An 18,381-nucleotide genomic window follows, 5' to 3' on the forward strand; every position below is an offset into this window, starting at 1 on the left:
TATTGAAGGAATCGAAAGAGATACAGTATTGAAAATTCAACGAATGTTACACAGCCAAAATTTGTTGGTAAATACCTTTAAAAGTGCAATAGAAAACTGGCCTCTAGATAATTACATAGTGGTCAATCATGCTGATCAGACTCCACGTGGCAAACATGAGAGGAGTTATAATGCGCCGATGAACAATGAAGTTGCTGTTTTGGTTACTGGTGACCCATGCTCTTCATGAGACAGTGTTACGGGCACATGATAATATGCTGAAACGCGTAGCCGATACTCATAAATTTTATGACGCTTTGCAGTACCCATTAATTTTCAGTAAAGGTGAGCCAGGACATCATTTCAATATTCGTCATTAATCCAACAACAGGACAGCCAGTTCCCAATAAAAATGTTTCCTGAATGGATTTTTATGCGTATCACATGATGCTTTGAGAGCACGACTTCAATCTCCTTTCGCGGTCAAGGCAACAACTCTTTCATCAATTCTTGGTAGATATGTATATTAAAGTAGAGAGCGAACGCCTTCGTTACATTTCTATAAACCAGACGAAATTACGAGCTGAAAATTACATTCAGCGATTAGTGCAGATGGTAATATTAGACCTAACGACATAGGCAAGATTCTGCCTTCTAATTTTGTGAACAGTCCCTGTTATCTGCATGAATATACTGAAGACGCTTTCACTTATTATGAACTTACAGCAGTCCTGATCTCTTTGTAACTTTTACCTGTAATCCTTTGTGGCAGGATGTAACTAAACAGCTAAACCCGGCAAAAAGCCACTGATCGACATGACATAGTTGCTCGCATATTTCGTTTAAAGGTTCACCGCGAGCAAAGCCGCAGGTAAAAGCTAGTACAAAATAAAACTGTTGACAACTGACACCTCTAACAACCAAAAATTAAGTTTTTGCCAACAATTTAAAGTCTTTGCAGCAAAACTGTAATTCAAAATATAGTGGTCGGCCCAGTCAACTCCACCCCACACTTGCAACACATAGTCTAAAATAAATGATGATCCAATTCCGAAACAAGCAAGAAAAAAATAATGCAATGCAGAAATACAATATTATTCTGTCTTCAATACAATTGAAGACAGAATAACTACAAATCAACACTATTTCATAAAACTCATATTAATCATAGTCTGAAAGGGTGTATTTAAACTACTGTTATATTAACTAGGTAATGTACAACTTATTTACTCACCAAACTTCAAAGTAATTTCTACTGAATGTTTACTACTATGAGCTCCAAATTCTCTTAATGAAGTTAAATTATATGGATCTTCATCATCTACCATTTCACTATTAGTATTATCATTGTCCCCATCACAATCTGTATTAACATTTCTTTTTATATCTTTTTTTCTAGATTCAAAATCATTTTCAACTGGCTCAGAACTTTTTAAACCCGACTCTAAATGACTTTCTTTAAATGATTCATCATTATCTAATGAAATAAAAAAGTCTTCTGGTTTAGGTAACAACAGATCAAGGCAACTGCTTAAACTCTTGACAGTGCCAGATATATCCAAATGGAAGTCTATAAGAAAGAAAAAAGACACAAATTCAATAATAAAGAAAAAGACACATAAGTTCAATATAAAAAATTATTAAACAAACAATACAATGAAAACAAATTCAAAAAAAAAAATAAATGAGTATAGAATTTTAATGGCTCTCATAAATCTTCATATAGTATTTACAAGCCAGTCTGATCTTAATTATTCGATTCCGATTTCAATTTAATGTCACTATAGCTGAAAGTATTTTCTGTAATTGGATTAAATCAACACAGCGTATCGTTTTAAAAATTTTAAAAAGAAGCCAATGAATCAGCAATTATCACTCAACAGATTTTCAAAATTGAAAATTGAACAAGAAAAATTTCATCTATCATTATCATAATAATTTTATAATGGCCTAATAATTAATAACAGAAAAAAATTAGAGTAATTTTAATTCTGGTTTAAAATTTACTACATTTTGGATCCTACAGCACTTAGTCAATATTCAATATATTTCCTGATATCTTTTATTCACTGTATGGTAAGAAGATAAAAAAATGGTAACAATGAGATAACTAAGAATAAAAATTTCTAAGACTTTAACAAATGTAGTACAACTTACAGAGACAGTAAAATGATTGCTGCCTGCAGGAATGAAAGAAAGATCTGGACAGACAGGAAATTGCTATAGCAAGTAAATAAATAGGAAGAAACAAATACATATGAATGAAATTGAATACATATAGTCACTAGCGAATTCTTACATCATGATTTAGACATATAACAATAAGATGAGGTAGAAACCAGCAACCTTTTAAAATGTGAAATGAAAATTGAAGATGATAGAAACAAACACAAAAATTCATTAATTACTTCTGACAAAATGTATCACCTTATAAATATGTAATCTCAAAAATAAATGATAGACTAACAGAAAGATTCTATAACTACTCTTGCTAATACAATTAAAAAATTGATTAATATTAAAAAAGTCAATCCCATCAAAATGCATAAAAAATGTGACAACAAAATAAATCATGAAGAAAAACAAAAATAACATTATATGAGGGATATGTTGCAAAAATACATTCATGAGTTTCTTTTGTAGTAAAGATTTTTTTATCATAAAAAATCCTCTTCCAAGAATATACTCCAGAGTGATTTTTAACTAAATTATAAATCAAGACTTAATTATAAAAAACATAACTCCCACCAATACTGAGCAACGCATGAGCTTTTAAACAGGTTCATCATGCTTCTTTGAATGAGTCTAACTACTGTTAGAAATCTTTTAATTTACCATTACAGATTGTTTGACACTCAAAAATTCTTTTAACCTTCAAGCAAATGAAAGCTGCTTAAATTTAAATTTCAATTGGAGGAAAATGAAAATAAAATGTTTTTTTGATTTTCAAAAGAATTATTTAAAAAACAACAGCTGATGGATGGATACACAGTATCTTACTCAGATGGAACATAGTGAAAATAATAAATACAGAATACAGTATTGTGTATATTACATCTGAGGAAGGTACTGTGTACTGAAACAACTAATTTTGAAATAAATAATGGGAAAATAAAAAAAACAAAAAAAAAACATTGTTTTCATTTTTTCAATTTATTATGCATTTTTACCAAGTAAAGGCATCATCCATCCATTGATTACCAGTATTTTACAGCTGCAGTTAAAAATAAGTCTAATACAATTTAAACCTTATTAATCATGTAAATAGACAAAAAAAAGTTCTTTCAAACCTCTGAAAGAAAATTTCTGAATATTATTACTTCCAAAATAACTCTAACAACCATAAATCAAATGTGAAGAAGATAAAGAAGTGTTAGAAAACTAATATACTTTGAGAAATTTATTTATGCAAATTCTCAATCTCATTTAAAATTTGTAATGGCTTGAACTTATAGAAATTAACTCTGAATTTTTATTTCCCAATGAGTTTTTTAAAAAAGATTTACAGTTGAATATTTATTTTGATTATGCCCAACCATAACAAAAGAAAATGTGATAATTTTCTAATCTCTTAATCTTTGTCTCCCTGGCATAATAAAAAATACCTTTATATGAAGATCAGCAGTTTAAAATATGTTAAGACAGGATCTTAAGGTTTAATATATATTCAGAAATTCTCTTTCAGAGGTTTGAAAGAATCTTTTTTAGTTCCTTGTACAAAGTAAAGGAAGTATTGTGATCATGAAATATTTCGGTTTCTAGATTTCAACGGAAATATCCATTTTGACCATCCCTGAATCCATTTTGACTAGTTTCTGTATGACATCTGTCCATTTTGACCATCCCTGAATCCATTTTGACTAGTTTCTGCATGACATCTGTATGTACATACATACATATGTACGTATCTATCTCGCATAACTCAGAAACGATTAGCCATAGGATGTGGAAATTTTGGATTTAGGACTGTTGAAACATTTAGTTGCATACCTCCCCTTTTGATTTCAATCAACTAAACCAAAAGTGTCCAAAAAAGCCCAAAATCCAAAAAATTTGGATTTTGCACTTTTTCTTAGCTGCAGTAATAAGCTCTCATTGAGAGTTTTTCAACGATGTATCATAAGTGGTACTTATTTTCATTGGTTCCAGAGTTATAGCCAAATAAAATTTTAATTAATGAATCTTAAGGCACATTGGTTTTGAATCAAACATTAATTAACCTCTCACTGTAAACAAATTTGTACGATGAATAATAATTCAACAATAACAAAAAAAAAAGAAAAATATCATAAGTTTTTAATGAAATAAAATTTTATGTACTTTTCATTTTAAAAAATTGTGAAAATATAATTGTTAAAGGTGTACAAGGAAGTCATGTTTTAATAAACTTTAAATTGTGGAATTTGGTTTCCTACAATTCTTTATCAGGCCTTTTCTTGTCGGTGCCACAAGTAAATGATTTGCCAAGAATTCTGGGTGCAAAATCAATATGTACTGTATACTTATGAAATTTCAATTCTTGTTTCATAAGGCACTTTGTAGACCATCTCGTCTTTTTGATAAAAACCAGACTTCTTTTTGATAAGTAAATTTCTTCACTTAACTGCTGGGATGTCTCAATAAACTTGCTTATGGCAAATGAGTTGGTTTTATACATAAAACTAGCAAATAGAAATATTATAAAACCTGGCATCATCAGTAAGAGGTTGTTCCTAAATAATGAGTCATAGATTTTCACAATTTTCTCTGTTCTCACAATCACTCTTCAAACACAGAAAAAACATGCTGTTGACATTCCAATATAAATACTGAAATAATGAAACAAATTAATTTAGATAAAATTAACCTAAATTAAATAACCATTAAATTAAATTTCAATTTTCTTTACACTTTACAATAGAAGTATAAAACAACACAAGCATTAAAACTACTACTTTTTAAATTCCTGAAAAAAATTGGACAAAAAATCTCCTAGTAAATAAAAAATAAACAGTAAGTAAATAAAAATGAAACCTAAAAAAAAATTACTAAATCTGCTTACACACAGAATAATAATATTCAGTTAAATCTCAAACCAAAAGAGAAATGAATTATTTCATTCAACAAGTTATTATCACCATAAGGGTAACTGACTACCTCAACGATTCTTGACATTTTATAATACCTAATTTCAGATTCTAAGATGTTCTGTTTCAATAAAATGAAAGATAATTAAGAAATAAAATCTTAATAGTTCACTATGATACAGAAAAATCTTCAGTTCTCTAACAATGAATTTTCAAGTATTATCACTAAATTAATTTAACTCAATATTATACCAATTAAATAAGATTTCCAGTCTACCAACTTGTGTAAATTAATAATTACAATCCTACTTAACTTTACTTAACTTTTATATCTAAATACAGCCTAGGAAAATTTTATAACTTCACTACATTAAAAATAAGTTTTATAAAACTGAACCCAGATAAATTAATTCAACAAAATAAAAGGCATTAAATTTTATCACAATTTAACTACATCAGAAACACCTAGTAATAGGGTATATGACAATGAAAAAATCAATTACTACTAAGATCCACCTCAAACCCAACTTTATTAAATACTAACCATTTAATTCACTTTCAACTTTCTTTACACGTTCCTTGTTTATAGCTCTTAGTCGTCTTTCTTTTTCTTCTTCTCTTGCTCTTTCTGCATCAGTTTGAAGCTGCAGAGCACTGAAATCCACCTGAGAAACAAAAATTGATAAATTTTAGTTTTAATAAATAGTTAACTAATAATAAAATGATTATGTTATACACAGCCACTGCATTGCATCTTACAGTCTTATGAAATAATACACAGTATCTAACAGAGAAATGCAGCAGCATTCAACTTATTTACAACTGGAACCATAAAAAAGAAAATAGTATAGCAATGTCATTTACAAGGGAAAAGGTATGTAATTTCTCATCACTTTATTTTTAAAGCGGAACTGGTGATTATAAGCTAATAACATTTTACAATTAATGTAATTTATAAAGCGTTAATAAATATGGGCTGAGAATGCACTGCACTGTTATAAAATACTTCCAAAAAGTGATTATTTGACCAACCGGCAATTTTATTAATAAATTACTATTAATAGAGGATGCAAATTTAATTTTAAGTTGGCAATAACAACACCACAAGCAATAATAATAATTCAAATTACTTTATCTGAAACTTGTAAAAGTTAATATAGTTGTTTTAAGTAATGTGGCATAAAGTTTAATAAGCATTACACGTAAATTACCTGAACTTGGAAGTACCTCCAACGATATTATATTATATTAAGCTAAAATATCTCTTACATTTACTGTTTTAATAAATAGTTAATTAAACAAATAGTAGCGATTATACGCCATGTTAAATAAAACAATATAAAGATACGAAGTGAGTCAGAAACACGTGATGTTATTTTTTTTAAACATTTAAAAAATAATTTTACTGTAAATTGCAAGTTTATTTAACAGTATTAACTGTACCTTACAACAACATAAGTTCTGCACACAACATCCAAAGGTGTCTAACCATTTTGACTCGCACATTCTTTGAGTTTTAATGTTCTCAATAATACAATGTAACAGGTCCACAGGAATTGTAGCAACTTCGTGTAAAAAGTTTTTTCTTCAACATTTGATGGGATGGATCATAGAATAACTTATTCTTTAAATAACCCCCAAAAAAAATTGCAAATGGTGTGAACTGGCAATCTCAGGGTCAAGGAATATTGCTGTTGCTGAAAATAACATGGTTTGGAAACCATTTAACTCCATTAATTGACTGACTCATTGTGTAACTTATCCAATTCTGTTGAAACCACGTGTAAGGATTGATTTCAGATTGTTTTGCTAATGAGGAGTAAAAAATTCTTCAATCCTTCAGACATAATACGTTAACAGCATTTCTATCATTGACCACAAAGAGAATGGACTTATTATTTCACAGAATGTTATAGCATACCACACAATGACATCAGTACTGTACAATAGTTATTTATGCATTTTACTATGATTGTTTATTGCACAATGCCAGAAGTTTTGTTTATCTTAATATTCATGTTAATTGTAAAAGTAATAAAGTCTATTGCAGATAACACCTTTATTAATGTTTACAAGATTCAAAAGTTGGGAACAAAACATCATTCGCTTAACTCAATCAGTATCATTTTAATGCCTTCACTATTTCAATGTTTTTATGGATGCATATGCAAATCCTTATGAAGAATCCAACAAATACTGGTGAAAGCTTCATAAATTAAATAAAGCACACTTTCACTTTAAATAATTATTAATTCAGAAATTTAACACAATTTATACTTTTTAAGAATAATTTTCAGAAATTATGAAAATATTTCTCATACATATTTTATCTGATTTAATTTACATTAACATACAAAGTACATGAAAGAATATAATTACTCAAAATACAAATCATACCCTTCATTTGTTTTATCAGCTATTGGCATGATAATTCTAGAACTTGAATATTGAAACTTCCACAAATGAAATTACAATTACTTTTCTTAGCAGTTATAGCTGGAGCTCCAGAAGCATACACAGTTGCTTGCAAATAATGAATCATTTGAGATTTTCAAATCATCACTTTCATTCAAATCTGCTACTATGGATGGATATTTAAGTATATTAAACTATTATAAGTCACAGTTTACAAACTATGTTAAGTTCAATTGTTAGGTTTAATGTATTTAAAACCCTTTCAGAGATTAGATTACTTCTAATCTTTAGTTAATAAATAACACTTAAATTTTCTAAAGTTATAAACTGAAGGATAATTCAATTTTACGGTTTAACCTAATATTTTCTTAAGAAAATTACCATCTGTAAAAATTTAATGTCTTAACAAGTTATCCTTCGTAATTTAATGGAATAGACACATTTAATAAAAATCTAAGTTAACTTAAGTTTTATTTAATATTAAATTCTTATGTCTATTAAATTAAGTTTTTATAAACTTCCAAAACTGGTAACTGTTAAGACTATGAAGACTTCAAATTTATTGTTACTTGTACAATTTTAATTGAATATTTATTAATTAATTATTTATTGTTACCAAATATATGCCTAATTTAATATTGGCGGATGACAGTAATAGCTCAGATGCAGCTGGAGCATAGTATATGTATGTGTTGGTACAAGTGTCACTCCTGCCGCGCAGATGACCGTGCAGTTTTACCACCATAGTGGCGCACAGCCCCACCACTCTCAGGCTCCAATAAAAGAGCATGCATGAGAGTGAATTTTTAATTCATCATCGACCACCACCTGAAGAAGACAAAGAAGAAGAAGAAAGAAGTTCCCTGCCAGGCCTCAACGTGGAACCCGACAGATGCTAACAACTCCACCAGAGTAGCAAGCCTACCAAACCACTGGACATGGACACTACCTTTCCGCCCCAGCTCAACGGGTTTCAATCACTCTGGCTGGTGGATTCAGCAGCAGGAGCTGGCCCAGTGTGGGATCACTCAGGGACATTCGCCTCAGCTCACACAATACTGAAGGACTCTGGGGGCCACCACTGCCACACTGTAGTGCAGACCCAACTGCCGCTGAGGGGCGGAACCCAGTCTGATTTCAATGGATGAGCCACAACTCCCCAATTTCACCATTCACCAGAGACCAGCTTCAGGACCCAATACCTAATGCAAAAAACCAGCCCTTTTCAGAGCTATCACAACATTATAAATTACAAGCCGTCAAAGCCGATCGTCAACAACAGCCCTTCTCAGGTCTACCGTGCGGTTATAAATTACAATGAGCTGTTGCAGTCAAGGATATAGCCTTTCTCAAGGATACTATAAGGTTATTAAGTGCCACGTGCTGTTGAAGCCATTTAGTAACAAGTGGCTTCAACACTTGTTACTAAAGATCATCTGGATGAGAAGACTGGAAATAACCATGCCTCTGCCAACCACATATTAGCCAACAGACCAACACACAGGACACCCAACAACAATGACTGCCTGGTTACAGGCATCCATGCAGCATTTCCGCCAGTGATAATGGCAACCTTCAGCAGTCTACCACATGAGGACCAGAACTGTTCCTATCTCGTCTACAAACTCAGTTACAAAAACAGAGTACCTGTTGAGCAATGGGCCAAGTACACCGAAAGGTGAGGCTCTGTCATGGGCCAGGCAATACAAAGACCTATAACTCGATTGGTCAGAGTTCATCAACCGATTTCGCCATCAATATAACTGCCTGCAGACTACTGCCAAGATCTGGTCAAAACTATACGAACAAACACGAGGAGTTAATGAATTGGCGGAGCTTTTCCTGTTGCAGGAGAGGAAACTCATTCATCAACTAGCTCCCGGTAATGAATTTGCCTTCTTACCAATACTGCTAGAACAGCTCAGACCCCAGATTCGACTTTCGCTGCAAGCGGCAACCATCCATGATAGTGGCGAACTGCTGCATTGGGCCATCATCATTGAAGCAGACGAACAGGAGATCCAAGCTACAATGTTAAAGAGTACTCACGAAATCTTAAATCATTAGTTCTGGAAGAAGCACACTGGATACAGTAGGTGAGCTTCAACTGGATACTTCCGTGTCTAGAACAAATGATAAGGCAACTCGATGTAGAAGCAACTTGGCTCTGTGGTGTCATTACTGCCCGTACCACCATTTCCAAAGGGACTGCCCAATACGGAAGTTGCAGCAGGGAAACAACTAAGGGTCTCCGCTGTAGAACCAACTGGGGCCCTCAATCAAGTAGGCTAAGACATCCCTAGAATCATCATCAAAGTAGCAGGACGATTCACAAAAGCAACTATAAATTCTACAGCCAGCTTCAGCTTTGGAGGAGCTGAGCTGTTACTGTGGCAAGCCAATTCCAAAACAGACGTCAAGATAGATTTGGCATGGAATTCTACTTCTTGCCATACCATAAAAGTGGTGCAAAAATAAGAGCAACAATACAAAATAATTAGATTTTTATAATATTATTATACTAATATATTGTATTATAATATTATTATATTTTTGTGTGGTAACACAAAAATTTCCATAACGCATCTGCTAGTTCCAGGGCTTCGGGAAGAAATCATCTTGGGCATGACTGGCTAAGAACCAACAAGCTATGTTGGACTACATTTGTGGCTGCCTCCATTAGGGTAGGGAAACCCGCAAAACGATTTTTTGGCATGATTGACTCGAACATGCAGCATCAAAACTTCCGACTTCAGGAAGTAAGCCAGCCATTTTACTTATCAATATACTGGTACAGCAAAGAAAAGAAATGGATTATAAGAGAACAAGTCGAAGAGATGCTGAGGCAATAGGTGATAGAGCCATCGACATCACCCTACAAGTTTCCAGCAGTCACTGTTAAGACGAACTCTTCACCATGTTTTTGTGTAGACTTGAAGGGCCTGAATGACATCACAGAAGGACTCACCACTACCACTGATCTTTAAGACTATTAAAGACTTGGGAAGCGCCCGCATTGGCAGAAACCCCTGGAGAAATCAGCCAAATGTTTTACAGTCTTTTCAGTTCCAGATGGCAGCCAATACCAGTTCCCAATCATGCCATTCGGCTTGAAAAATGCACCTAGTTCATTCCAGCATCTAATGCAAGGTATTCTCACTGGCCTCCTCCGCTAGTGCTGCCTGGTCTACCTGGACCTCATAATTGTTTACAGCAGTTGGGAAGAACACTTACGCCACCTAGACTTGGTTCTGGAATGCCTACGTCACCACTTGACGTGCTCTTTGGAGAAATGCCAATTTTGCCAAGACGAGGTGTCATTTTTGGACCATGAAATCACACCCACAGGTAAAATTCTGCAGCAGCAAAACCTATGTGCCATCATGGAACACAAGACTCCTGGGTCAAGAAAGGAGTTGCAGAAGTTCCTCGGCACCTATAACTGGCTGTGAGAATATATCCCAAAATTCTCAGAGATTTCTGTGCAACTGAATGACCTGCTGCAAGGGAAACACTAGAAATGGACAGACACCACACAGCAAGCCTTCAAAACTGTTCAGCAGACCACTGAAATTATCTCAGCTGGATCCAGAGCATCCTACAGTCTTGAAAATCAATGCCAGCCAGCGAGGGCTGGAAGCCTTGTTTTACCAGCAAGCCAAGAATGGGGAGCAGAGACATTTCATATGCCAGCACAATGCTTTCAGAGGCAGAGAAAATATATCACTCCCATGAGCTCAAATGTCTTGCCCTGGTGTGGGCAATCAAATGTTACTGACCATACCTCAAAGACCAAATTTTCATCCTCAGAGCAGACAAAGTTTTGAAAAGGCAGGCCATCAGGCAGAAAGCAAAATGTGCTTGCTGGGCGTTACTGATTCAAAGTTTCATGTTTACATTAGAGCACTGTGCTGGCCGGGAGAATGAACTACCAGATCTGGTGTCAAGAGAACTGGCGGAAGAAGAAAATACTAAGATGGTGTGGGATGAAGATAGACTACACCTGACTGAATGCGGCCAAGAAGAGAGAGCAATTACACCCTAACTGCAAGAAGTCGTTGCCACTTCCCTGTTCTAGGTATGGGAAGCACAAGAAGCCGATCCAGAGTGCCAACAATTATGACAGGATCCAAATTCGGCCCCCAGGCACTCATCTCACAGTGGACGAAGATATCACTGTATGAACAGCAGGACGCAGCACGAGGGCAGAACCCTGATCAGAGGGAGTATATGTCCCAGCTGGCAATCGCTTGGCTGTCATATGACACTACCACCACACTCAAGAAGCCGGTCATCCTGGAGCAGAAGAGACCTGGCGAGCAATCTGCCAATACTACAATTGGCAGGGCCTTAGAAAGGACATTCAGCAGTACATACGAGAGTGTCACACATGGCCCACTACAAACAAGGGCTAAACCTTCCAATAGACAATCAGCAACCCCAGAGGCCTACAGCTTGTTGTAAGCATGTAGCGGTTGACTTAATGGGTCCATACCCAGAAACAAGACAAGGCAACAGGTTTCTAATAGTGGCAACTGACCTGTTTTCCGGCTGGGTAGAGACTAGGCCCGTTTCTTGAGCTGACACGGATACCATCTTCTGCTGTTTAGAGTAGGAAGTGTTTTGATGCTGTGGCTATCCTGCAGCCATCCTGACAGACAACAAGACTACGCTCACAAGCCAGAAGTGGAAGAAGTTATGCCACCAAATTGCACACTGGACACCTGTATACCACCCACAGGTGAATCCCACAGAGCGTCGTAGTGAGGGGTGAAGAAAACATTGAAAATAGCCCTCGAGCAGGATCTCCAATACCTAACCTGGAATAAGAGTGTGCCACGAGTGCTGTTTGCATTAAGAAACTGGGCTAACACCACGATTATCACACCACCAAGTAAACAGCTCATTAGGAGACAATTAAAGAGACCAGGGGACTGGCAGCACCCAAAAGCAGAGGAACTGCCTCAACCCAATGAGGAAAGAGAAGAAAAGGCAGCAGCACACCAGGTCTATTGTCAAAAGAAGTTCACAAGCTACAGAAAAGAACAACCGACGTGCGAGGTGGACGACCAAGTGTTCGTCAGACAGCACGCCGACCCTGCTCGCGATGGTCGATATACAGGATTCGAGGCTCCATGGGAAGGCTCATTACAATATCCTTCAACAAACAGGGGAAGTTTATGAAATTGACCAAAAAGGCACCTCATTAAAGATACATGTCTCCAGCCTGAAACCTGCACACCATATCCTGACAGTTCAACTACAGCAAGATCCATCAGATGTGGATTTGTATGCACCCACCTTGATGGGCGGGGAGTTGTTACCACATATATGCCTAATTTAATATTGGCGGATGACAACGGTAGCAGCTCAGATGTCAGCTGCAGAACAGTATACGTACACACTGGTACAAGCGTCACTCCTGCAAGCAGATGATCATGCAGTTCTCCCATCATAGCAGCACTGCAAACTCACCACTCTCAGGATCCAATAAAAGAGCGTACACAAAAGTGAATTAATTCATCGTCGACCACCACCTGGAGAACACCAAGAAGAAGATTGAAGACAGTAGTTCCCTCGCTGCCTCAACGTGGGACCTCCTTGTGGATGCCAACATCCCCGCCAGAGCAGACTGAGGCACTGTACGTGGACAGTTTCTAGCATACCGGGTTTCAATCGCCCTGGCCAGTGGACCCTGCAGCAGAAGCCGGTCCAGCATGGGATCACTTGCGGAGAACTGTCTCGGCCACGCTGGCGAAAGATGACCAACGCCATCTCGACACTGCGAGGCTCTGGGGGGGGTCATCACTGCCACACTGTAGTGGGGACCCAACTGCCGCTGAGGGTAAGCTTGGTCTGATTTTACTGGACAAGCCACAACTCCCCAACTTCACCAGAGACCAGCTTGAACGAGCTGTTGAAGCCATTCAACAACAGCCCTTTTCAGGGCTACCATAAGGTTATTAATTACAGTAAGCCAGCAAAGCTGACTGATGACAAAAACGGGCCTTTCCAGGGTTACCACAAGGTTATATTAGTTACAACGAACTGTCAAAGCCAATCGACGACAACAACAACAGCAGCCCTTCTCAAAACTACTACAAGCTTATCAAGTGCCAGTGCCATCGAAGCCATTCGGCGACATTACTATGCCTTTGTTTTGCAGTCTTTTAATAAAGGTTTTTAATTTAAAACAAGTGTCTAACTAAAAATAGACATGAGGGCACAGTTTACACATAGTAACACTACAATACAAAATCAGGAAAAATGTTCGTAATACATGTTTAACATTAACGTATGGAAAAATTAAATGGTCCACTGATATTTAAATTTAAGCAGAGATAAAATGGACACAACATAAAATGGACAGTTACCTCAGCTCAATCTTCAAAGTCAAACAAAATCCAATCACCTGTCCAATTATCAAAATAAAATAATGAATTAAGTTTACTTTTTAATTAAAATAATGCATATGTTAGAGGAAAATTTTAATTAACTTATAAACTAATGTTTGTTAAGCCACAAACTGATAAGGCATTTACAGTAGTTCATAATCTCATTACTTAAGAAGTATAAATTGTTAAATAAAGAAAACTAGGTATTAGTGTACATCTGTTTACATAAAATTTACTAAATATAAATAATCAATAAAACTTCAGTTCCCATCGTAATAAGGCATCGTGTGGAGTACAGTATTTTGAAAGTACATCCAAAAGTATAAAAAAATATTTCACAGAAATCTTTACATTACTTAGCCACTAAGTGAATAATATAAACATAATACTAAAATTTATAATGATATTTAATTAATAATTTACCTTTCTGCATTGCTTTAGATAGTTAAACCCAAGAGAAAGTTTTTTGTATTGAGAACCAAATTTATTATTCCATTCACTGACAGTAGTCAAAGCAAGCTTTTTCAGATTAAGAGCAACATTACGAGGTAGAGGCAGAGGAAGATCAGGACTTGTTTCAGCAGTTAATTCTAAAATATGTCGCAGGTTATCTATCACCAGCTGCCGAAAACAATGAGACTTCCTGTAAAATAAACATTAAATGTGAAAACTAAAAATGAAAACTTACAATTGATGAGCATAATCTGACTAACACATTCATTGTACTAATAACCAAAATATACACATCTACCAACTGTATAAGATAAGAAGTAGGACCAACTTATCAAAAAAAAAATAATTACCCCTATAAATAAGCTTTTAACCCACAAAAAAAACAAGGAAGCTGAATGGGACCCGAAATTAAAATATCAATTTTTTAAACTTTAATTTTCAATATAGAAAATCCAACTGTATCCGACATAAAAAACACAACATTTTTAAAAAAGGGGGTTCCATTGAACCTAATATAAGAATTTAAAAATTGTTTGAATTTTTTTTAAATTTCTGATATTTTTCTGTTTTTTCAAGTAGAAGCTGATATTAAAAATGTTAAATGAAGTATCTGTCAATCAAGGGGATCAAATGAGCCAATTTTCTTTTACAAATTTTCTATTTTTTAGTAGTTATACCCTAAATACATTAAAGTTTTGATGATAAAACATCAGTTGGTCAAAGGGGGTGAACTGGAAACCAAAATTTTATACTAAGTATTATTTTTTCCCAATTATACTTTTAACACCACAAAATTCTGAAGAAAAAATGTTATATTTAATCAAGAAAGTCAAATCAGACACAATTTTTTTACTGAACATTTTGATATTTTTGACAATTGTTCTTTTAAGCTACTCAAGTACTTACCTAAATATTTCATCACATAACTGGAATGCACTAAATCTTATTTCAGAATGATTTTTCTCCAACTGATGAAAAATAAGATCATATGCCCGTTCCACATTATTATTTGATGATCTAGAAAATAAAAATGTTATTTAATTATACTATTAGCAGTAAAAATAATTTGTTCATAAAAGACATCATACAAGAAAACCAAAAAATTCATAACATTTTTTATTACAATTTGTATGAAAATGAAACAACAGTTAATAAAATAAAATTATAATTTTTCACAACTCAATCCAAAAATTAAAATACATAGCACACATTACTAAACTGCTTATACCAACTCATTTACTACTACTACCAGATATAAAAATTAGCATCACAAAATAAACAATTCTACTACAGTAAATCTAAAATCACTGAATCCAATACATAAATCAAACTCTAACCAAAACCATTATTTAGCAATAAGCATCAAAATGAATAATGGATTTGAAACAAAAACTAATTATAAAATAATTTTTGAGTAAAAAAATAAAAAATTGTGAATCGAGACTTGGGTTTAAGAAGTAGACAAACACTCAAGGTTCATATTCAAAAGTGATGAACATAAAGAAGAGAATCACTCAGAAAGTAGAGGCAAAATTACTGTTTCAATGTGACTTACTCAACAAATTTAATTAGCTGAACTGGCCATAGTTGTCTTTTTATGTCAGTGGCAAAACATTTTTTGATGTAAGATTTAAGCATGTTTTAAAATTTGTTTTATTTCTTCATTATCTAAGTAATGACTTCACTGGTTTTACCAATGATATAAACATTAGTTATATAAAACCTAGGTTACATCAAAGCCCAGAGTTAAGAGATAATATTAAACTCCTTTCCCTTACTATCATCTATTCTGTACATAACTTTAGAGAATGAAATTCCATTACACTTACTCATTCAAATAGTAACACTAAATTTAAATTGTTTCCTTTTTATAAATATATCTTTATCTTTATATTTATATATGTCACACAATGGACAGCAGAGTAGTCACCATGTAATGGCAAGCTTGAATTATCAGTCCATATGTCACAACTATACTATTGTCTCTGAAATGTTGGCACACCATGATTAGTCATATCTTAGTAGTATAAACATGATGCAACTGTTGTTTAGAAAGCAATGTATTTTTGTGTATTTACATAAGTAAGTGAAATCACGTTTCAAATACAAAACAATTATTTTTATTTTATTTTTGTTTCTCTTTTGCTTTTCCATGTATATAAAGTTCGGTTCCATGGTTCTGCCTCTCAGTATGGTTCTTTGGTGTGCGTCTTGTATTTTGTTACACAGCCAATTAATGTACAATACAATATTTTATAAGTTTTTTTCATGCTTTATGGTTCAAACTTTTTAAAGTAGTTCGTTCATGGGCGAATAGTTATGGCTGAATTACAGTGTTATGAAAAGTAAAACGCTTTGAAGACAGGCAGGAAAAATTGAACACAATATGTATGATTTCATGAAGAAAGATCTTTAGCTGAAGGAAAATTAAAAAATGGCAAGCATTTAATTGCTACACAAAAGTGTAAAGAGAGAACTGCAGCTGCTTGTGGCATTTCCAGGACTCAGGGTCAAAGCCTAAGAAAAAAAAACAGAACTTCGATTCGAGGGGCCAGAATGTTTGTTTATCACCCAGAAAAAGAAACGTTCTGAACAAATTACCAGATTAGATGATTTTGACACAGGTGTGGAGGTGAACTGTGAATGAATTTCACTCAAGAGATAGGAGAGCTGCCAACAATTAACAAAATCTGTAAAGAATTGAAAATAAAAATGTATTTTAACAGCAGTGAAATTAGTTTGAGAATTTAACAGCAAAGAAAAATTTTGAAAGAATTAAGTTTTAAGTGGAGCAAAACAGAAAACGAAAGGAAAATTTTAGTTGAAAAACATGATATTAAGCAGAAAAGGATTTCATATTTGCAGGCAATCAGTGATTTTAGAAAATGTAACTGGGTAATCATGTACTTAGATGAATCCTATGTTTTATCATCTCATTGAACACCAAAATCATGGGCTGATGACAGCTGTGCAGGACTTGATTTACCATTAAATAAAGGTGAACACTTAACTTTAATTCATGCCAGAGATGATATGATGGGCTTTATTCCAACCAAGATGTTAACTTGGCCAGCCCAATCAAAAAGTGGTGATTGCCATGAAACCATGAATATTGAAAATTATTTGAAATGGGCTGAAAAGAAATTTGCCCTCAACATTCCTCCAAAGTCTAAGTAGTTAGTGACAATGCTCCATATCATAATACCCTTTCTGAAAAACATCCAGCGTCATCAAGCAAGAAACAAGACTTGACTGTTTGGCTATAGAAACATCATATTCTGTTTTTGTCTGAAATGTTTAAACCACAATTATATGAACTAATTAAGTTGAACAAAAGAAACAGAAAATGATACAAATTTGACGAATTGTTGGAAAGAAGTGGGCATCAAAGCTCTGCAGCTTCCACCTAACCATCCTGATTTAAATCTAATCAAGATGGTATGGTTAAAGGTAAAACAACATGTTATGAGCCATACCACAACGTTTAAGATGTCAAAAGTACAGAAACTATGTGAAAATAAAATTAATTTGATAAGCGACGAACACTGGAAACCTTACTGTGAAAAGGTTAAAAAAATTGAAGGTGAATATTGGAGTCAAGAAAGTTGAAATTCTCTGACAGAATTTTTCAATGATTGTTGGGTAAAGTTAACAAAAAACACAGCTCGTATTTGCCAAAAGAAATTGGACTTTAATGAGAAAGAAAACAACTGAACTTATGTTAAATCATAACCTTAAAAACTAAAAAGAAATTATGAGATTAACATAACTTAGTGATACATAAGAATATCAACTGAAATGAGCATAACAGTAATAATAATATTAAATGAGATTTACAATTATATATTTAGAAAAACAAAACATCAAATAAACATAGCATGTCTGAAAAACTATTGCATTGCTGACAAATGCTGTAATATTGAAAATTAACAAAGAACAGATGTCCTTAGCTTAGAAAAACAAATCACAGTAAATCTTAATTGGCACTGGCCTTTCCTGATTTATGAACAACAAACTTAGCATTAAATAATATAAAAATTTATATATTATATAATATATAAATTTAATAATAT

At 33.9% G+C, this 18,381-nt stretch overlaps 1 protein-coding gene across 2 annotated transcripts in view; it reads right to left on the bottom strand.

Moving 5' to 3' along the window:
* The window catches only part of LOC142334032 (UV-stimulated scaffold protein A-like), a 73,791-nt gene that overhangs the window by 42,314 nt on the left and 13,096 nt on the right, over positions 1–18,381 (bottom strand). For both annotated transcript variants that reach the window (XM_075381813.1, XM_075381732.1), the window contains exons 2-5: positions 15,215–15,325; positions 14,279–14,498; positions 5,590–5,710; positions 1,214–1,549 (exon numbers count right to left, since the gene is read on the bottom strand). In XM_075381813.1, coding sequence (XP_075237928.1) covers positions 1,214–1,549; positions 5,590–5,710; positions 14,279–14,498; positions 15,215–15,325 — 788 coding nt within the window. The remainder of the gene's footprint in view (positions 1–1,213; positions 1,550–5,589; positions 5,711–14,278; positions 14,499–15,214; positions 15,326–18,381) is intronic.

Source organism: Lycorma delicatula, chromosome 1 (genome assembly GCF_047948215.1).
Source record: "Lycorma delicatula isolate Av1 chromosome 1, ASM4794821v1, whole genome shotgun sequence".
Classification (NCBI taxonomy): Eukaryota; Metazoa; Arthropoda; class Insecta; order Hemiptera; family Fulgoridae; genus Lycorma; species Lycorma delicatula.